The sequence below is a fragment of the Aphelocoma coerulescens genome, chromosome 2 (genome assembly GCF_041296385.1).
Source record: "Aphelocoma coerulescens isolate FSJ_1873_10779 chromosome 2, UR_Acoe_1.0, whole genome shotgun sequence".
In the NCBI taxonomy this organism is placed as follows: domain Eukaryota; kingdom Metazoa; phylum Chordata; class Aves; order Passeriformes; family Corvidae; genus Aphelocoma; species Aphelocoma coerulescens.
Window position 1 is genome coordinate 7,566,306 of NC_091015.1, and position 18,841 is coordinate 7,585,146.

At 40.3% G+C, this 18,841-nt stretch overlaps 1 protein-coding gene across 5 annotated transcripts in view; it reads left to right on the top strand.

Moving 5' to 3' along the window:
• The window catches only part of DPP6 (dipeptidyl peptidase like 6), a 543,541-nt gene that overhangs the window by 495,086 nt on the left and 29,614 nt on the right, over positions 1 to 18,841 (top strand). For all 5 annotated transcript variants that reach the window (XM_069006390.1, XM_069006388.1, XM_069006391.1 and 2 more), the window contains 6 exons: positions 112 to 235; positions 1,067 to 1,105; positions 7,899 to 8,006; positions 8,572 to 8,663; positions 10,366 to 10,413; positions 12,286 to 12,404. In XM_069006390.1, the coding sequence (XP_068862491.1) occupies positions 112 to 235; positions 1,067 to 1,105; positions 7,899 to 8,006; positions 8,572 to 8,663; positions 10,366 to 10,413; positions 12,286 to 12,404 (530 nt within the window). The remainder of the gene's footprint in view (positions 1 to 111; positions 236 to 1,066; positions 1,106 to 7,898; positions 8,007 to 8,571; positions 8,664 to 10,365; positions 10,414 to 12,285; positions 12,405 to 18,841) is intronic.

Genomic DNA, 18,841 nt, shown 5'->3' on the forward strand with positions numbered 1-18,841 from the left:
ATCAGTCTCTCCTGAACTGTTTGCCTGCATCAGCCCCCGACTGCTCTGCCATGTGGCAGTTCATTAGGATGGCAGCGTTGTGATTTGGTTTGTGCATGTCTGTGTTTGCAGGGACTACTACATCACCATGGTGAAATGGGCCACCAGCACCAAGGTGGCAGTGAACTGGCTGAACAGGGCCCAGAACGTGTCCATCCTGACGCTCTGCGATGCCACCACAGGGGTTTGCACCAAGGTAGGGGAGATTAGCACAGCCATCAGTGTTCATAACCCAGGCAAGGAGAAAGTGTTTAAGTTATTTTACATGATGAAAATTCAGCTGGCACACATTAATTTAGGCAGACAGAATATAAACAATGTTCACAATTTTTAATTCTTTTTCAACACCTAGAAATCCAAAAACATTCTCTGTGTGAGTGAGGGAGGGTGATTACCTGTCTTGAAATACCTGTATCCTCACACAAGCTCACACAGCTCAACAGTTTGCAACCTAAATATCTTTGCAACATTCTAGCTGTGTTATATGTATTTAATGGCATTAAAACTAGCTCATGCTTATCTACACATGCCTTAATTGTAGTTCATTAATCCCTTCTATAAATGCACTAATACAAATGGTGTATTGATATAAGATCTGGATTAGCAGATTCCATCATTTAAACTGGCATATGTTTCCACTGTATAAAATTGCTCTTATACATCCATCCCTTGAAAAAAATGATGCAATTCTGTGCATAGAGCATGGTGAGAATTTTTTTCTTAATAATTTTCATTTCAACCCTTATTTATTTCTTAAGAAGCTTCATTTCTTTGGGGAATAATGTATCTTGTGGATTTATGTGTTTTGTCTCTATGAGTAAAATGCTTTCTTGATCTAGTGAATGCTTATCCATCAGGGAGGAAAGTCAAGGAAAGCAGCCACTTCATTCCACTCCAGAAACAAATATTTGAACAGTTTCTTTGTATTTCTGAACAACCTTTCAACTACAATCTGACAGCTTCCTGCATTGATAGGCAAAATATAATATGTGACAAGTATGGTGTTAATGATCTTTTTGTGTTTTAGAAACATGAAGATGAGAGCGATGCCTGGCTGCACAGACAGGTATGAGTGATCTTCTCCTTGAGGTCCAGGTTTTGGTAGGATTATTGTTTCGTTGAGTTTTTCTCCAAAGGGAAAAACTGATTTCTGGCCCTGAGAGAGATACTTGGAAGATGGCATCTACTCTGGTAGGTCCCACTGTTCTTAGCCTGGAATTTACTTGTATTTAAAAGAGATGAAAGGCTGATGTTGGTAGAAAACCTCTCACTGGCAGTGTCTGTAGAGGACTCATCATCCTCAGAGGCAATCCTTCATACCCTACCCTCATGCTGATGATGATTTAAACACTATGGTGGTTGTTTTCTGGTCATTTTATTAAGAGGATCTGAGTCCATTCAGAGAAAAAATCATGCAGATAGACTGTTAAGACAGTTAAATATCATATATAACACTTGCCCAGGAGTCAGTTTGTGACCTCAGATTCATTAAGCTGTTCTTGAGAGAGAAGCTGTGATCTCAATTCAGCCACAACACTGAACTGTTTCTCCAGCCTTGTGTGAATGCCAGACAGGGAGCAGCATGTCCCATAATATCTTGTACTGTATGTTTTTCCAAGTCCAGGATTAAAACATTTCAGATTTTTGTCACAGCTTGTTCAGAGGAGCCAAGAACCTGTAGAAATGGCACTACATCAGTTCACAGCAAGAACAATGCTCTCCTGTGTTCCAGTGGCTGTCCTGCAGCAATGGGCTACGTGATGCAGATGAAAATTGATTGTATATGGGGAAATAGATTTTGTGCTCCAAGCATTTCAAATAATCTTTTGCTGATATCGAGTAAAAATGATGCTGAAATATTCTTTACATTCATAAGGACCATATTGGCTTGAGTAGGAAACAAAAGCTTTAAAGACAAGCCAAATCAAGGGAAAATCAAATTGCTTGGATATTGTACATTAGAAAAACAAAAACAAAAACAAAAACAAAAACAAAAACAAAACAAAAAAAAAAAAAAAAAAAAAAAAAAAAAAACAAAAACCAGGATTTATTTATTTTATAAGTTTGAGGACAGTAGTAATCCTTTAGTTGCTATGTACTGCAGTATAGTAGAAGTTGTGTTTTATAATATTAATACAGTACAGTGGAACTTGTGTTTTTACACTGCTCTGGTTATTTAGTCACCTACCACGTGGACAGGCATTAAAAGATGGTGCTTTATCCTCAATATCTGAAGTAAATAGTCTGTCAGTCCCTAATGGGCCTGCTCTAGGGAAATACATTTTTTTTTACTACATCTCCAAAAAGCATATACTTAGTTTGAGAGCACGTACTTAGTTTGATGTTAGAGAAGGATGTTCATTACAGCCAAATGAGTCAGACATCTCAGTGCTAAACTAAAATAACATTTTCTATGGACTTTGGAGACATTTGATAGCACCCTTCAAAAGCTTTTGCACGAGTCTGAAGAATTATATAGCTCTTTTGCCTCTATTTCTGACAACAAAATTACTTAAAATTCTAGTTTTGACTGAATATGATTACTGGGATAATTGTATTTTCTATATTTGCCTTTTATTCTATGACACATTAATCTAGATAACTGAAAAGGTATTTTCATGGCATGTGTGTCTGACTATGAGGATGATTTGAAAATGTTAAATGCTAGTTTGGGTATACTAACCTCTTCAAGAAGGAGATGAATTGCACACCAGGCAGCTGCTGAAGGAGCTCAGGAGTGTGGCTCAGCTCAGGATGATGACTCCTTGGTTAAGAGATTTTAATAGAAGTATTTGCAAATGAGCCAGGTGCTCTGTCCCCTCTGGAGACAGCCAGGGTGGTGGCAGTGGGGTCACACAGCCAAGGGACCCTGGGCAGGGTTCAGCCCACCACAAAGACCTTTGACAAGTGTCCCAATTTTAAATCATTAGGACCAAGGAATCCAGCTGCTTGCCTCATTCTTTAAAATACTCCTTCAAAATTCTCCATGTGCATGGTTTGAAAAGCACACATAGGTTTTGCCTTTTTCCCAGGAATTTAAGTGCATCCTGGAATTAGGGACAAACTTCACAGTTGACTTGGGGAAGGAGACGAGGAGAAGATCCTCACCAGGGACGTGAGGAAGTCTCCAAGGATGACAGGGTTGACTTTTTTCAGCTTTCTGAAATCCTGGGAGTTCTGAGATAAAGCATACAAGGCGTGAATTTGAATTTTGTTGTTGTAGTAGTTTGATGACTCCGTGGCATTTAACAGTCTGTCTACAGAAGGTCATAGTAAACAATCTCATGTTTCCTTCTGGGCTTCAGTTAGTGAATACATTTTATGCAAGTCCAAAATCTTTAGAGAGCCTCTCTCCAGCACAGGCAAAGAGAAATAAGGCAACCACTCACTGTGCAGCTAAAAAATAGGATAAACTACTTAAAGTATAATGAGAAATACACAGTATTTACACAGGTTTTGCTGGAAAGTATCTGTCACTCTTTGTCAGATGAGGTGGCACATGTTCACTAAAGCTGCCCAGGGACTCTGGAAGTTTATACTTCTTTTATTTATATACTTGCTTGTGCACTTCTGAGCCCAAGAGCCAGACTCAACTTCACTCATACTTTTGCTTAAATACACAAATTGTTTGAACCACTAATTATAGCTGTAAGCAATTTTGTTTGAATTTTTGTGAGGAAGCCATTTTCCAATAGTACTGGGGATGGTCATATACAGGCAATGAGTCAGCAAGGGAGAAATCAGACAATATCTGAGCACCTGCTGAAGATAAACTTTACTGGCATTTTAATTGGTTTATTTATTTAATTGTGCATGTGGCCTGAAAAAAAAATTTAATTATAAACCAGGGTGCAATTGCAACTCCACCAAAGGCTGCAGCCTTTCACATTGACGTTGACAGGACCAGGAGATTACCATAAAATAATTTAGAGACCTATAACCTCCAAAACTTCCTGTGTGGGCTGGCTGCCCTCCCCTGATAATAGTTTCTTTGGGTTGCATTTTTCTTTCCAGTCCTTATTTCCCCTGTGTTTCAGATGACCTCAGTCTGAAACTGAAGACTTGCTCTCTTAAAAGGCTGAGATGTTGAAAACCTCACACCATTTTTTTTACTACTCCCTTGCTTTGATCCTGCATAACCCAGAAATGAATCTTACATGTAGTTAATAGGAGGCATGAAAAGAGATTTTTAAAATAAAACCAGATTCCAGAGGAACTTACAAACAGGACCCACTTTTTTCGCTCTGTAAAACTTTTTTGCCATGTAATTAGCCCATAACTGACCTAATTTTGGCCTAAAGACAAAGGATGCAGCAGAAAGAGGACCCAGAGTCCCATAACTCCAATACCCAAATTCATCTGCCAGAGATAAAAAAGCAGCTTCTGGCTACAAACAACCTTTTTGATGCTTAAATGGAGAGTGCCCATTTCATCCAGCGGAGGGGATGAGCACCCAGACACATGGGATCCTCTCCAGTTGCTGACCCTGATTTTGGTGCAGCTGCCCTGGCTTCAAAGATGGCCTCATCTGAGCATGGGGACAGGGATGGAGGATGAAGCTCAGCATTGCCCCAGGGGCTGAGTGTGTCAGGAGATGGAAAGAGATCTTCCCCCTGTGCCCTAAAGAGGAGGGGACTGCACTGTCCCATTAGAGTCGGTGCACACTGGGTGTTTTCCTTGTTGGATTTAAACAAAGTGTTTGCCAATATGCAAGGGGTTAAAAGGACTCGTGTCACACCTATCTGTTTATCAGAGCTATGGGGCTGTGACACTAAAAGTGCTGAGACATTTCACTGAAAGAATAAATGCCCACACAGCAAAATCATTAATGCTGGGATCTGGGCAAAGGTGGATCAGACAGAGAGGGCAGGAGACTGCTGAGGAAGGGAAAATGCATCAGAGAATCAATTGGAAAGGATTCAGTTATTCAGTTTAATTTGTTTCCTTCTTAAATCACAAGGATGAACCAGAAAATAATAATTCTTGTGGAAGTATAACTCTCAGTCAGTAATAAAACCAATATGCAAAGAATCTGCTTTGCCACTGATTTCTGTGAGGAAAGTGTGGAGTCCAGCCAAGAGCATGTGAGGCACTGTAGAAGAACAGGAGGCTGGGATTGTGTTGAGCACAGACAAACCAGTTTGGAGCTGCAATGTGTGGTGCTGAAACATGAGGATTGTTTGACCCATGATGATGCGTGTGTGGTTTTGGTGGAGCTGTACTTCTGTGTCCATGAATCTTTCATACATTCCAACTCACCAGAAATCAGATAATTTCTCTTTCAAACTTTTGTCCCAGTGAATTTTTCATCATGCAAATCCTCGAGGTTGGAGACACTTGTGCACTCCCCACCATCCTGTATGCACCTTATCTTCCCCTTGTTGTACCTGAGGAGTCTTCCTCAGCTGGCTGCAGATCCAGTGATGCTCAAACACAATTGAATTCACTCTTCTTTTTTTTTTTTTTTTTAATTTTTTAATCATTCTTCTTTACTCCAGGACTTTGAGCCTTTCTCTAAGACCTACAGAAGCTCTGACTGCATTTGGCACTGTCCCCTCACCCATCCCTATTCTGCCAAACTTGGGATAAGCCGCAGAGGCACTCCTTGTTTTCTTCTCCTGACCATTTGCAGATACATTGACTTGAGTTGTGCAACTCTGAGCTCCAGCACTGAACCCTCCAGGAGGTTCAGAGCCCTCCAGCAGCCTCCCATTACCTTCTCTTTTCCAATAAAGCTGAAGTATTTGGTGACATAATTTTCTCATATTTCACCATCATCTACAACAAAAAGACTACAGACATTTGAGACTATATCCTTATCCTTTAATTATGTATTAATGAAACATGAGTTTGTTCAATCCCTTTTTGCACCTACTGATACCAGCTGTGGCCATAAACCTCTTGTGGCAAAAAAACTTCCACACATTCCATGCCTACTGCATAGTAAAAGTATTTTCTTTTACTAGCACTAAACTGATGTATTATTTTCAAGGAGGGCTATTCTGTTCTAGTGTTGTGGCATTCAGTCAATAATGGTCAACCAAAGGCTCAGACAGCTCATATCACATGCAGAATATTTTAATTAGGTAGCTCCCTAAATTACAAAATCCTGTTCCATGAGAATTTCAGTCTGTCTCCTCATTTACCACCTGGGATCAGTCATCTCTGTCACAAAGTTCTGACTGCATTCATGTGTTGTCTTTCCAGCAACAGGAACATGCAAACAGGGTGCCTTGTAACATCAGCCGTGTGCTAGAACCTCACATCTGTCACCTGTGCCATGAACTTCTTTCCCCTGTAGCTCTGAATGAATCTCAAACTCATCTGCACAATGCCTGCTCACTCTGGCAGAGACATACTGCTGGAATATATAATGCAGGAGGCACAGATACAGAAATGGGGGGTGAACTCATTGCTACCTACCTCAGGAAAGGAAAACCTGTCGAGCAGAAGGTTTGCCTGAGTTATCACAGTCATTATTCAATGAGGTTTCTCCTGTCATGAAAAGCATTTGGAAATAATATAGAGTTTCATGTTTCAGGTTCCAGAACAATGTCAGAAACAAACGAAACCATTATTTCATAGATTTGCAACAAGCTGCAAATGGGCACATTTCAAAATATACTGAAAACCTAAGCAGGGGAAAATAAAAGGGGAAAAGAACAGTTTGAACACCTAATAGAGCCCTGACAAATCTGATAAATAGTGGAAAAGAATCAATCAGTAAAGAACAAAAGAGAAAAGAAACCTAGAATAGGAATAATGTGTTAGCTTATGGGAAATAAAAATGTTTATTCCTTTGCTGTGCCATAAGTTTTTCTGTGTGGCCAGGTTCCTGCTGGTTCAGTGTGGTATCTTGGCATGGGCCAAGCAGAAAATCAAGATGTTTGATTAACACTGAACTGCAGAGGACCCAGAAGAGGCTGGCAACAGTATCCTTGTTGATTGCCCTGGAGGAAGAAGGGTCCACAAAGCCCAGCCAAGAAAGGCAGGGCTCATCCAGCCACAGAAAATCCTGATATCACAGGAGAGCTTCAACAGAGGTTCAGCTTTTTATTTACTCCCAACTAGTCGAGATTTAGAGTTAGCTTCATGTAGCCAGTTCTCTTGGTACAGTGCTCCTTTGTCCCACCATATGGACCATCCTTTGCCTTCCCTGGTAATCTGCTGTTCAACCATCTCATGCAGCAGAGACTTCTCATGTGCCTCAGGGTTCTTGTTCACAAAAAGAAGGCTCCCTTCCAGGAGGTGCTTGCTTGCCACATGTGGTGTTTGGTTTTCCTTCTGCTGAGTCTCTTCTATCTCTGGGTGAAAGTTCCAGTCACCCAATAAAAGTCAATCACCACATTCACCTGGGAGCTCTGTGCCAAAGAGAGTTCTGCAGGAGATCCTCTCCTTCATAAATAATTCAGTGAGATAAGCATTTGTAAGACAGTAGGAAAAGGCAGCAGTTAGATGGTGTTCAGTTGTGTTTCCTCCAGGACAGGAGCAGAGAGGTTCTTCCAGCAGGGTAAACAGGGTTTGTCACACAGGTACTAAAGGCTGTATTCCAAGTCCCCCAAGCAGTCAGCTGTATATGTGTACTTTTGGCTTTGCAAGTGGGAATTGACTTTGTAGCTGAGGAACTCGCCTTGCTGCCTGTCTTCCAACAGCTGAAAGGTGTCTGCTTTCCCAAGAGCAAGAAGCAATAATCCTCAAAACTTCCTCCAATTTTCAGCAGGCTCTTTGTTTGCCTCAGGTTATTGTCAAAGAGCACTTTCTGTTTTGCTGTGAATTAATTTCACAGGGTTTTGGAGTGCTGAGCTAATTCTAAGTACAACCAATTAACACTAATACACCTAATTTTGCTCCTTCTACAGAATGAAGAGCCCGTTTTTTCCAAGGACGGTCGGAAGTTTTTCTTCGTCCGGGCCATTCCCCAGGGAGGACGTGGGCACTTCTACCACATTGCCATGTCATCATCACAGGTGACTCACTGCTGCTGCTGCTGCTGCTCTGGGTCTCACCTGAGGCAGACAGCAATAAAAGTGGTGTCTGTGCTTGCAGCAGCGAGATGGGGAGGTGCAGATGTAGAAAGGTCTTGTGCATAAAATAAAACCTCCAATGATGCTTTATGGGGCGTAAGAAAACGTGAATTTCCAAATGAAATACTTAGAAGGAAAAGGTCAATCAACTGTCTCTTTCCAAGCATTGTTATTGTTTTGGTTTAGTTTTGTAATGCCACCTTAGTTGTAGATAAGCAAATCACCACCCTGCCATGAAGGATTAAATAGAAGCATGTGGGCACACTGGATTAGAGGAAGGGGTTTGAAGTTGCTCTGTGCTGAATTCACCTCATTGTCTTCAGTGGAGTCATGGTTAAGATAATTCTGATTCTGTTTTTTCCATGCCTGCAGATTCACAGAAATAGCAGATGTAGTGGTGGAAATTGCAGATGTATGGTTTATTTTTCATGGGTAATGGAGCCAGAAGAACTCCCTTTTTCAGAAGTTTTAACAATAAAGAAATCTACTTCTCTTTTCTTTCTGGCAGCCCAACAGTAGCAATGACGACTTACAGGCTATTACATCTGGAGATTGGGATGTGACAAAGATACTGGCATATGATGAAAAGAGGCAGAAAATGTAAGTAAATTTTGGCCTGACAGATCAGACTTTGTTTAGCCCTGGGCTCTCAGGGCTAAACAGGGCTCTCAGTTACAAAGGTGTTGTGTATACACTGAAACCTGTGAGCATAAGGAGGTGGGGATAAGAAAGCAGGAGAAGCTGTCTCTGTTTTGGCTTAACCTCTCACACCATTACATATATCTTGTGTTATTTTGATTAATCTGTACAGTTCAAGCCTCTCTTTCTCTGACTATTAAATAAATTTGTGCAGAGGAGTAATTTCTCCTGATGCAACTTCTAATGTTAGCCTCTGTAGGAAAGAAGCCTGTTTTCATCAACCACCTAGTTAGTTTTGGAAAGATTCCTTTGTTGACCTGCAAAAATACCAATGCAGTGGGAAAAAAAAGAGTATTTTGTTAGAACTAGAAAAAAAAAATTTAAAAAAAGAAAAACAAACCCACCCTCCTTCACACTTGCTCTTTATGCTACAGAAGTAAAATAACTTCTGTAAACATTCATTTTTTCAAATACACTTCAAGAAATTATGTAAGAAAATGTTTAGACAGAAAATATTTAGCTTTCTGAAATCAAATAACAGATTTCTTTCCAGACAAAATTTTAGGTGGATATGAGGTTCTTACCTCTCAGTTACTTAAGGTCACTGAACAGTTGAGTAAATAGTTTCTGGAATACAATAAACTTTGGGTGGTCATTAAGAGCACAGTTCTTCTTCAAGATTTTGAATGCTCTCAATCACCAGTAACTTCAGAACAATATAAAATCATAGAAACACAGAATCACAGAATGGCTTGGGCTGGAAGGGAAAGATCATCCAGCTCCAGCTCCCTGCCATGGGCAGGGACACCAGGTTGCCTGTCAAACCTGGCCTTGAGCACTTCCAGGGGTGGTCTAAGCAGCAAACTAGCACCAAAGTCTTATTGGCATTTTAGCTGTCCAGTCAAGCAGAAAATACCACACACAATTTGTGCAATCAAGATGTGTGCCTGGGCAAGTGCAGCTTGTTGGAAGCAGATCAGCAGGGATGAATATCCTTGCTGACATTGTTCACCCCATGGATGCTGTATTTGCTCCTGTGCTTTATCATTATCTACATGAAATGCATCTGGAGGATTAATTCAGACCCCAGAGGCTGGACTGAGGTCAGCCACCTCCTGCAGCATCTCTCCTTTACCTCCAGAAGCTGCCACTGCACAACAGAGCTTGTGTTGTTTATCCAGAAAGGATAAAGGACTCACCACAGTCTCAGGACAAAACAAGGACAACAAAGTGTTCTTCAGCTTCATGCTCTGCCTTCCCACCAAGCCTTGGTTAGCTGTCTATCTGGGCATGGAATAAAATGTGGCCAGAGAAGTAAAAGCTTCCTCTAGAGGAAGAAGAAAGGTCTTTAAAAGAAATTCTGAGCCATGAAACTTGAAGTAAAAAGGTGGATGCCTCCACTTAATCACTTGATCCTTTTTGGTCTGCTGATATGACCAGTGTAGGACCCAAAGTCTTCCATGTTTGTTTTAATTTCAGTGCAGTCAGCAGTGGACTTACTTGACCCTCTCAGCGATGTGTCCCTCTGTATCTTTTTCTAATTCAGTTTAAACCTTGCTTTTACAAGACCATGAAAATGGCAATATGAGTAAAGGTGTTGTTGCATGAGATACTTCTAAGCACCCTCCTAATGGTGCAATTCACTTTTGTTTTTCCCCTCCAGTTATTTCCACAGCACAGAAGATTCGCCAAGAAGGAGACATTTATACAGGTATTTGCTTTACTAACTTCATATACAGAATTTCCCATCTCTTCAATTTTACATAAATCATTTCTTAAGTTTTTGTCTTTAATGGCATTGCAAGATCTTTCAATGTGTCACTGGAAAAGACAGAACAGTGAACAAAATGCTTGACACTTGGAAATGTTCTAAATTAAGAAATTTTCTCATATTAATGCAAATTTTAAATTGGTCTCAAGATTGACTGTCACAAAACTTTCCAACAGAACTTCTTAGTACTTGAAAGAATTCAGAAATACATAAACTAATGGTATAAACTGTTTTTATACTTTCCAATAGAGGTTTTGAGAAATTTGATAGTAGCTCACCTCTTCATGAAACTGAAAAGCATTAACAATATTTTATGTTTAGAAACCTTTTTCTGCAGTTCCAGAAGAGTTTGGTATCCTCCCTAAATGTATGAAGAGCAAAAGGCTGCCTTTACAGCAAGCTATTGGTAGTGTTGCTATTGTGAAATATAGTGGAAGCAGATTAGAAAGGGGAGGAAACACAAACTTTTAAATAAATGTTTTTGAATCATTGTTCCATTTTCCCTATTTCTGTTCTCAGTCACCCTGCTGCCATCACAACATGAGGGGCAGAGCTGGTGATGGATAAGGGACAGTCAGTACATTTTCCTTCTCTCCCATGACCTCATACCTTTTTTTTTTCCTCAGTGGGAATGAAACTAGAGCAAACTAAATTACCTTTAGTTAAATAATTTTTTCCTTTCAAGACCTATATGCTTGTTCACTGCACTCCACAGTTTTTTGAGAGTGTTTATTTCCTTGAAGAAAATTTTTAAAATTACATTAGCTCTTCATTTCTATTGAAATGAGAAGAAAACCTTGCTTTAAAAACTGAGTCCAGGCACAGCTGTTCAAGAGCTGCTGGAATGAGTCAAAGTGCTCCCCACCCTTCCTTGTCTTGGCATCCATCTCACCCTGGTGCCTCATCAGCCTCATCTCCCCACACAGATAACTGAGAAAGAGCAGATGAAGATCTGTTTTTTTGTGTTTGATTTAGTATATTTAATTGGGATTGAAGTCAGAGATAAAATCTGAGCCTAAACAAGAACCCATGATCTGCTTATTTCAGTCTCTGTGATCCTAAAAAGGTTGCTCAGCCTCATCTCTTGAAATGTTAGCAAAAACCACTCACCTGCTTTACAGTCATGCTGGAAAGATCTCTTGGTTAATATTCCTGAAGTTTCAAAATGCTATAGTGGTGCAAAATGTTATCTATTAATATTTGCTAATAATCTGTAATTCATTCTTCAAAATTCAGTGGACTCCTAGCAGCACTTGTGAGCGAATGGGCAGGCCTCATTACCTTCTTCAACAAGAGATCCCTGAATTCAGTCTTTCCTTTCTACTTGGAGGTTTTAAGAGCAGCTATTTAACCTGTAAAAAAGCCTTTGGCCTCTGAGGCAGCAGCTAGCAAATCAGACCAGTGATGCAACCAGTAAGAAAGTTGGAGAAAGCAATTCCAGCTCTTTGTTGTCTGTTATAATATAAATAAGTGTAGAAATATTGCTCATTTGTTTTATGATTTTATCCACCAAATTATGACTTCCTCCTGTGGAATTGCAACCATCATTTTCTTTCAAAAACTATACCTTCCTTCATAACCACCTGACCTTGCAAAATGACATCAGTATCCATTTATATATTCTCTATTCAAGCAAGAGGGGAAAAAAAATCCATTACTGCTATTTAAACTCAACCAAATGGAAATACTTTGTCTCTTACTAATGTTGGACACATTAGATTTATATTCTTGTTCTAAAGTAAGGTTCAAGTAATCTTGCTTTCAAATAACGTTTGCTCAGTGACCTTCATGGAATTGTATTAACTTTTTCAGTGCAAGCACAAATGGCAACTTCAACAGGAGGTGCCTGTCCTGTGATCTGATTGAAAACTGTACTTATTTCAGTGCATCCTTCAGCCACAATCTGGAATACTTCCTCCTGACATGTGAAGGTACGTTGGGTTCTGTTATTGTAGCTGCTGTGCCTCAGGGTCAGGATTTAGAGCCAGCACTGAAATCTTTAGGCAAAGAGATGCTTTCAAAGCTTTACTCTTGACATTTTTCTTTTTCTTTTCTGTTTTTACTTGTAGCTAGAAAGCAAATATTTACAACCTTTTTCTGTGCATACGTGCATAGAAGGTAGAGGTAGATTCCTCCAGCCTCAAGTATCCTTAAGGGAAAGTAACAGCAAAACCTGGAGAATATAAAACATCAGAAAATTTATGAGAGAGAAGCCAGTAAGGTGGGGTTTACTGTGGGTGACAGGGACTGAGTTCCAGATACATCAACCAGTACTGTGAACAGAGGGATTTAAAGTAAGTTACAACGAGAAGACAATTTGCCAAGAAAAGGCAGTTTACAGAAATGTGCCTAATGGACAATGTGAGTACAGAATATCTGGTGCTTCCCCACTCATTCATCATAGATTTACTTTAACTTGGCATAATCTGCAGGTCCAACAGGAATTTCCTGTTTTGAAAATGCCTGAGAGTATCCAAGAGGCCAAGGATAGAGGACGTTGCAGAAAAGTCAATGAAGTTTTTTCCAGCTTTGTTAAGACTAAATGCAGATCTTCACAAAACTTAATCCTGTGTAATTTAATTCTGCTTAATTATCCAAAATTGCACACACAGTGCATGCACACCAGTCATCTGCTCCTAGGATTGAAGCTGCTCAAATGGCTGCATGTCCTCTGAAACAAGGCTTGAAATCTGCAAACAGAAAATTCCTTATTTTCAACAGCTCAGGAGAGAAGTGAGTAGGTTTTGATGGGATATTTGCAAGGAATTATTTGCTATGAGGGCAATGAGGCCCTGGAACAGGTTGCCCAGAAAAGTTATGGGTGCCCCATCCCTGGAAGTGTTCCAGGCCAGGTTGGATGGGGCTCTGAGCAACCTGGGATAGTGGTGCCCACGGCTGGGGGACATCAGGGGTCTCTGTGGTGATGCAGAGGCTGCCCCTTCTCTGACTGGCAAATACCCATTGCTGCCAGTAACTGTTTTTGGTGAACACCAAGGGTAAAGAAGGAATATTTGAGATGGTAAAACAGGGAAATAATCAAGACAAAGTGGGGAAGTAGAATGGTTACCATACTATAAAGTAAAACAGCTGGACTAGGACAACTGTAAAAGGATGTTTTTCCCCTGGAAGGGAATGATAGGCTGCATGTTGGAGGCATTTAAAGGTATTAAAAAGATATCTGGCAGATACAGTACAGAAAAATAGCATTAACAGGGTAGTGCATTAATTAACTCAATTGACTAATTAACTTAATGGACTTACCTGTAAATATAAATTTATAGCTATGGCAATTATACACAGAGAAGTGTCATTTGTCAATAAACATTCAATTCTGTAGCAAATATTATATTTACAAAGTTCCTCTCTTTAAAAGAAAAACCTTGTTTATTTTTCTTCTTATTTTCAAGAACAGCTGTCAGGAGCTACCAGACAGTGTCCATTTCCTTTGCATCAAGATAATTGTTTAACCATAATGAGAATCATTTGTGAATAACAAGATTCAGGTTTAGAAAGGACCTTATCAACAGTTATGAGGTGATAAGTTTTTGATTACATTAGATCTCATCCACAAAAACCTGCAGCAATACCTGAAGAGGTTAATGAGTTTTATTAGTGTGCACATTAATCCAGTACACAAGATAATGATTTTGCATAATGAACCATGGGCCTGATTCTCAGCTGCTGTACACAATAACTCAATTATAGGGTCATTAGGGTTAGATGTGTTTACATCTGCTGAATATATCTTTGTCTGAATTTTCATTATTCCAGACTAAATCCTCAAAATACAACCTCACTGTAGCACAAATACAGCACAGCTTCATCTGTGGAGCTCATCTCAGTGTCTCCATTTAGATACCTCCAAAAAAAAATATGTATACATGAGAATTTGGTAGAATTTCCATTTTCAGTGATTTTATAAAAATATCAGTCCATTGCATTTGGTGGAGTTAGTCCTTATTTACATGACTGAAAGTGAGAGGTCTTTCAGCCTATTTGCTTTCAAGCAGTTTACAGGAACCACATTTTTTTGGGCACTTTTCATGCTGGGTCCATCTAACTTCAGATGTGCACTATGGGTGCACTTGCAGCTGGGACAGCTCCCTTTGGTTCCTGTTGCAGCTGATGTGAGACAGGTCAGTGTAAACCTCTGTTCTGGATGAACTGCAGACTTCTGGATAAAAATATCCTGCTGTCAGGCTTTGGTCATATACATAGGTGTTGTGGTTTCATGGAGAATCACCTGGATCCACTAACAGGAGAATTCCTGTTCCACAGCTCCTCAGACTGCTGAGCCAGAGCTTGGCCATGCCTCAGTTCCTCAGGGTGTTGGCTTATTGCTCACAAGCACTCATGCTCTAGTATAGTTTTGATTAACAGGAAATCTTATTTATTCACGTGTACGTATAACCCATAAATGGAAAAACTCCTTGATGAGGCTATACAAAGGGAGCCTGCTTATCCTGTGGTTGATCAAGCAGACAGAGCAAGCCCACCAGGGTGAACAAGAGTTTGTCTTACAATGTCTGCTCCCCAAGGGCTTCTGCCAGGAGTGCCCATCTCTGCTTCCCAAAAAAACCCCACAGCTGGAGCCGATGTTCAAGACCAGTGTCAGACAGTACCTGTGGCTGCTTGGTGCTTTCTCCTCCATAATATGTCTAACATGCATGAATTTGTATATAAATATGTATAAAATGCATAAACCTCCATAATATGTATAAAATGCATCAATATGTATAAAAGCACCCAGATCTCAGGTCTTGCTGCGTACTCAGTGACTGTGACATGAAAATGTGTGTTCGTAGTGATCATTGGTGTACCCCATGTCAGCCTCATATGTATCTTTGAAGGTAGCTAAATTAAATGATTTTTCTCCAATCAAGCCTGTGGTAGCTTAAAAAAATTGTATTTTCTCAGCTGTCCACAGAACAAATGCATGGGCAAATATTTATGGCTTGAAAACAATTTCTGTACTGACAGAGAATAACCTCCACCATACCTCAGTTTCACTCTGTCCTTTCCTTTATGACCTTCTGTTCTAAATTTCACTGAGTTTAGAGCCACAGACATGTCTGTGGCTCAGCTGAACTTCTCTACAGTGGATGGCAAGGTTTGTAGGATTTGATCAATCAAACAGTGCTTATAAAATACTCTGTGATACTTAAATGAAGGGCAAGGGAGAGGGAAAATATCTATTGTAAAAGAACCCCAAAAAACCAAGAAAGGTCTGGCATTGCTCATTTGATCCCAAAAGTCAAGAGCTGGAAGTTTTCTACTCACTCTTTTGGTGCTTTAAAGGCAACATATAATTGCCTTAAAAGATTTTTTTCTGACCTGCAGAATACATTTAACAGCTTTACTACTTGGCACAGGCTGAAATGAGAGCAGCATGCTGTAATAAAAGGTAACCTCTCTTGAAAGAGGACAGTGTAATGCTTACTGTCAGGAGGCAACATTTATTGCAATCAGTTAGTCCCAGAAGGCTAGTTACCTTATTTTTCATCTAATTTTGTGTGCTCATCATTGAATTACTGTAGCAGGAGCTAAGGAAACATGATGCTTTGCAGACTGCTGTTGGATTATCTCCTCTAGACACGGTTGAAAAAGCAGTATCTGCTTGACCAAGGTCACTCCTACTGCCATTTTCACCATAAAATATGGGTTTACACTTCTGCCTCCTCTCATAAACCAGCACAGGCACCTTGACTGATTCCATCTAAGATAAACAGAAATAAAATCTGGATGGAAGTGGTTTGCTATTTCATACATAAATTTAATTGAGGATGGATTTTTCTCATCTGAAATGGGATGTAAATTTCAGTTGCATTGAGAAAAGGATAGGAAATTGCAAATTTTGGCTGTGGGAAGAAATTTATTCCTGTTTCTTTAGTGGGTCTCAGACACGTAGGGTGCAAGCCTGAATGACCCGAGCCAATAAAGCACTGAGCTATCACATTTTTAGGTGATAGTTCATTCTCCTCTGAAGGATGAAGCCTTACCAATTATTACGACTGTAGTCAACTGTGCAGTGTTTTAATATTTCCACTGTACATAGATACACTTTGTCTTCAAAGACTCCTTCCCTCTGCCCCCGGTGTAACCCGCCAGCAGCATTAAAACTCAATTCCTAATGAGGTTGTTCACAGGGAAAGAAAGGGAAGCAGCCCTTTCTGTTGCAGGATAATTGGTACTCTGACACTCAGGTGCTTTGGCTGCAGTGTCTTCACTCTCATAAAAAAATCTGTGAAATCACAGAGAGTTCCAGTCGGACTCACAGAACTGGCAGAGGTTTCCTAGAACCTGGAGTTCAAGTCCCTGATGTGGCAGACAGTGCTGTTGTGCATCCTTTACATAAGTTGCTCCTTCTCCATCAACTGACCTCAGCCAAAAATCTGATCCTGGCCAGCTCAGTGTCCCTGGGGAGGTGTGAGGTTCCCCACAAAGGGTTAATGCCTTCTGGCTCTGAGGCAAGAGGAATAGAGAGGAAGACCTCTGGCCTGTGCATACATCTCTGCAATTAATGACATTTAATACACAATGAAAACGATGAGGGGAGGGCAGTGTTGTTCATGGGATGCCCACCAGCCTGATAATTAAAGTTCTCCATAATCATGCTTTATCAGGAAGGGATTAATAATTTTTAGGGATGTCACAAAGAAAATTGGAGGGGAGAGGACTGTAACAAGGACTAAGGGAAGATTTGTCTCATGCTTGGCATGGTTGCTGATGATGGAGAAGTGCCTTGGCCACTACACTGTGTGTTATTATTCATTCAGTGACCAGTTAGGGAAGAAACAGCTTCCACTTTGAGGAGGGACAACAGTGCAACTGATCAGGGAACTATCTTCTTCTATAGCCCTTCCTCCTCTTCCAGAAACAGTAAGATTGGTCTGTTTCAAAATGCCATAAAACCACTATTGTTTATCCTGTCTCTTTGAAGATTATCTCTGCTGGAAGCTGTGTCTGTGGCTGGCCTTTATTGTCAGTCTTGTGCAGGCCAAATGACTTTAAAGCTGTCTCTCTCTTTGGAGAAAAGAAAACAGACTCATGTAAGAAAAATGTTAAAATATTGTCACCTGATTTGGCTGTCCTCTCTGGCAGTGTGGTTCTCAACAGCTTGGCCTAGATGCTGTAGATCATTAATGACAGGTAACAGAAATGAAGTCATTTCTGCCTTTCCTAGCAGGCAACTCTGCAGCTGTAGAGCAAAATTTTATGTTGTAACTGAGCTGTGTTTGATAAAATACCTAAAGAACCAATACAAAAGTATATCTGCTTTTTCCCACGTGTGTCCTCTGAGCCAGCAATGGCAGCAACTCTGCAACTGCACTCCTGGCCCTGAGGCACTGAGAGGTGCCAATAGGCCTGGGAAATCTTTAAAAATAGGATTTATTGCTATTACATCCTGCCAGAAAAAATCATGTTTCAATCCCATTCACAGATAAAATGTGGTACAAAAGCACTGATTCGGAAAACTTCACAATTTAAGGATCTCCTTTGAGAGTGATTGATACTAATGAAGGAGAAGCACAGCCAAATTAGTGATGATCTGAGTCAAGTTTCTCATGCCATTGGACATTCATTCATTCTGTCTGTGCTTTTGTGACTTTTAAAGACAAGTGCTGCAAGTTTTTCCTCTACAGAGGCAGCCTGTAGCTGTAAACTTCCCAGGTCCTTAAATTGTGTCTTGAGAATTTAATTATCTTCTTTCCTCTCGCTTGGTGGAACTTGGAAGCACCATCTGGAGATGGGAACCCTTAAGAGCATCACTTGCTGCTTTCACTTAATAGGTTTGTGCTGAGCCTTAAAAAGTGATTTTGTTATTCCGCATTTGTTTTATTTTCCAGAATTTTGCTGGAGTCAGTAAAGATTTTCACTACCAAGTTTCATCAAGTGATCTGGCTCTGCTTTGTGGCAGGTTGTCCTGACTTTGCTTTTAAACACATTTTAACACCACAGAGCCTGGAGCATGGTTTAACAAGGTTCAGCCTTCCACTGTGGAGAGGTCTAAACCCACAGTTTGGCATCTTTTTAGGTATCCAGGTTGTTCTGCCCACTGATGTAGACACAACACAAGCTCTTGCCCACACAGATGACAGAAGTCTGAAATGTTTTGTAGTTCTGGAGTTTACCATAGACAGAGAAATTTTTAGTGTGGGTGAGTCTAAGTCCTAAAAGGCGTTGAGTGAAATCATTGTTTTGTGATGAGGGCTGCTTTAGGAGAAGCATTTCTCCTTCTAGGGACCAGGATCCAAACCCACGCTCGTGTCCTTGGCCAGTGCCATCTCTCTAAATCCAGTCAGTGATTGCTCACTAGCATTTCTCCTACTTTCTTTGAATGGGAAGGGCATTTTACTAAAAATCACAA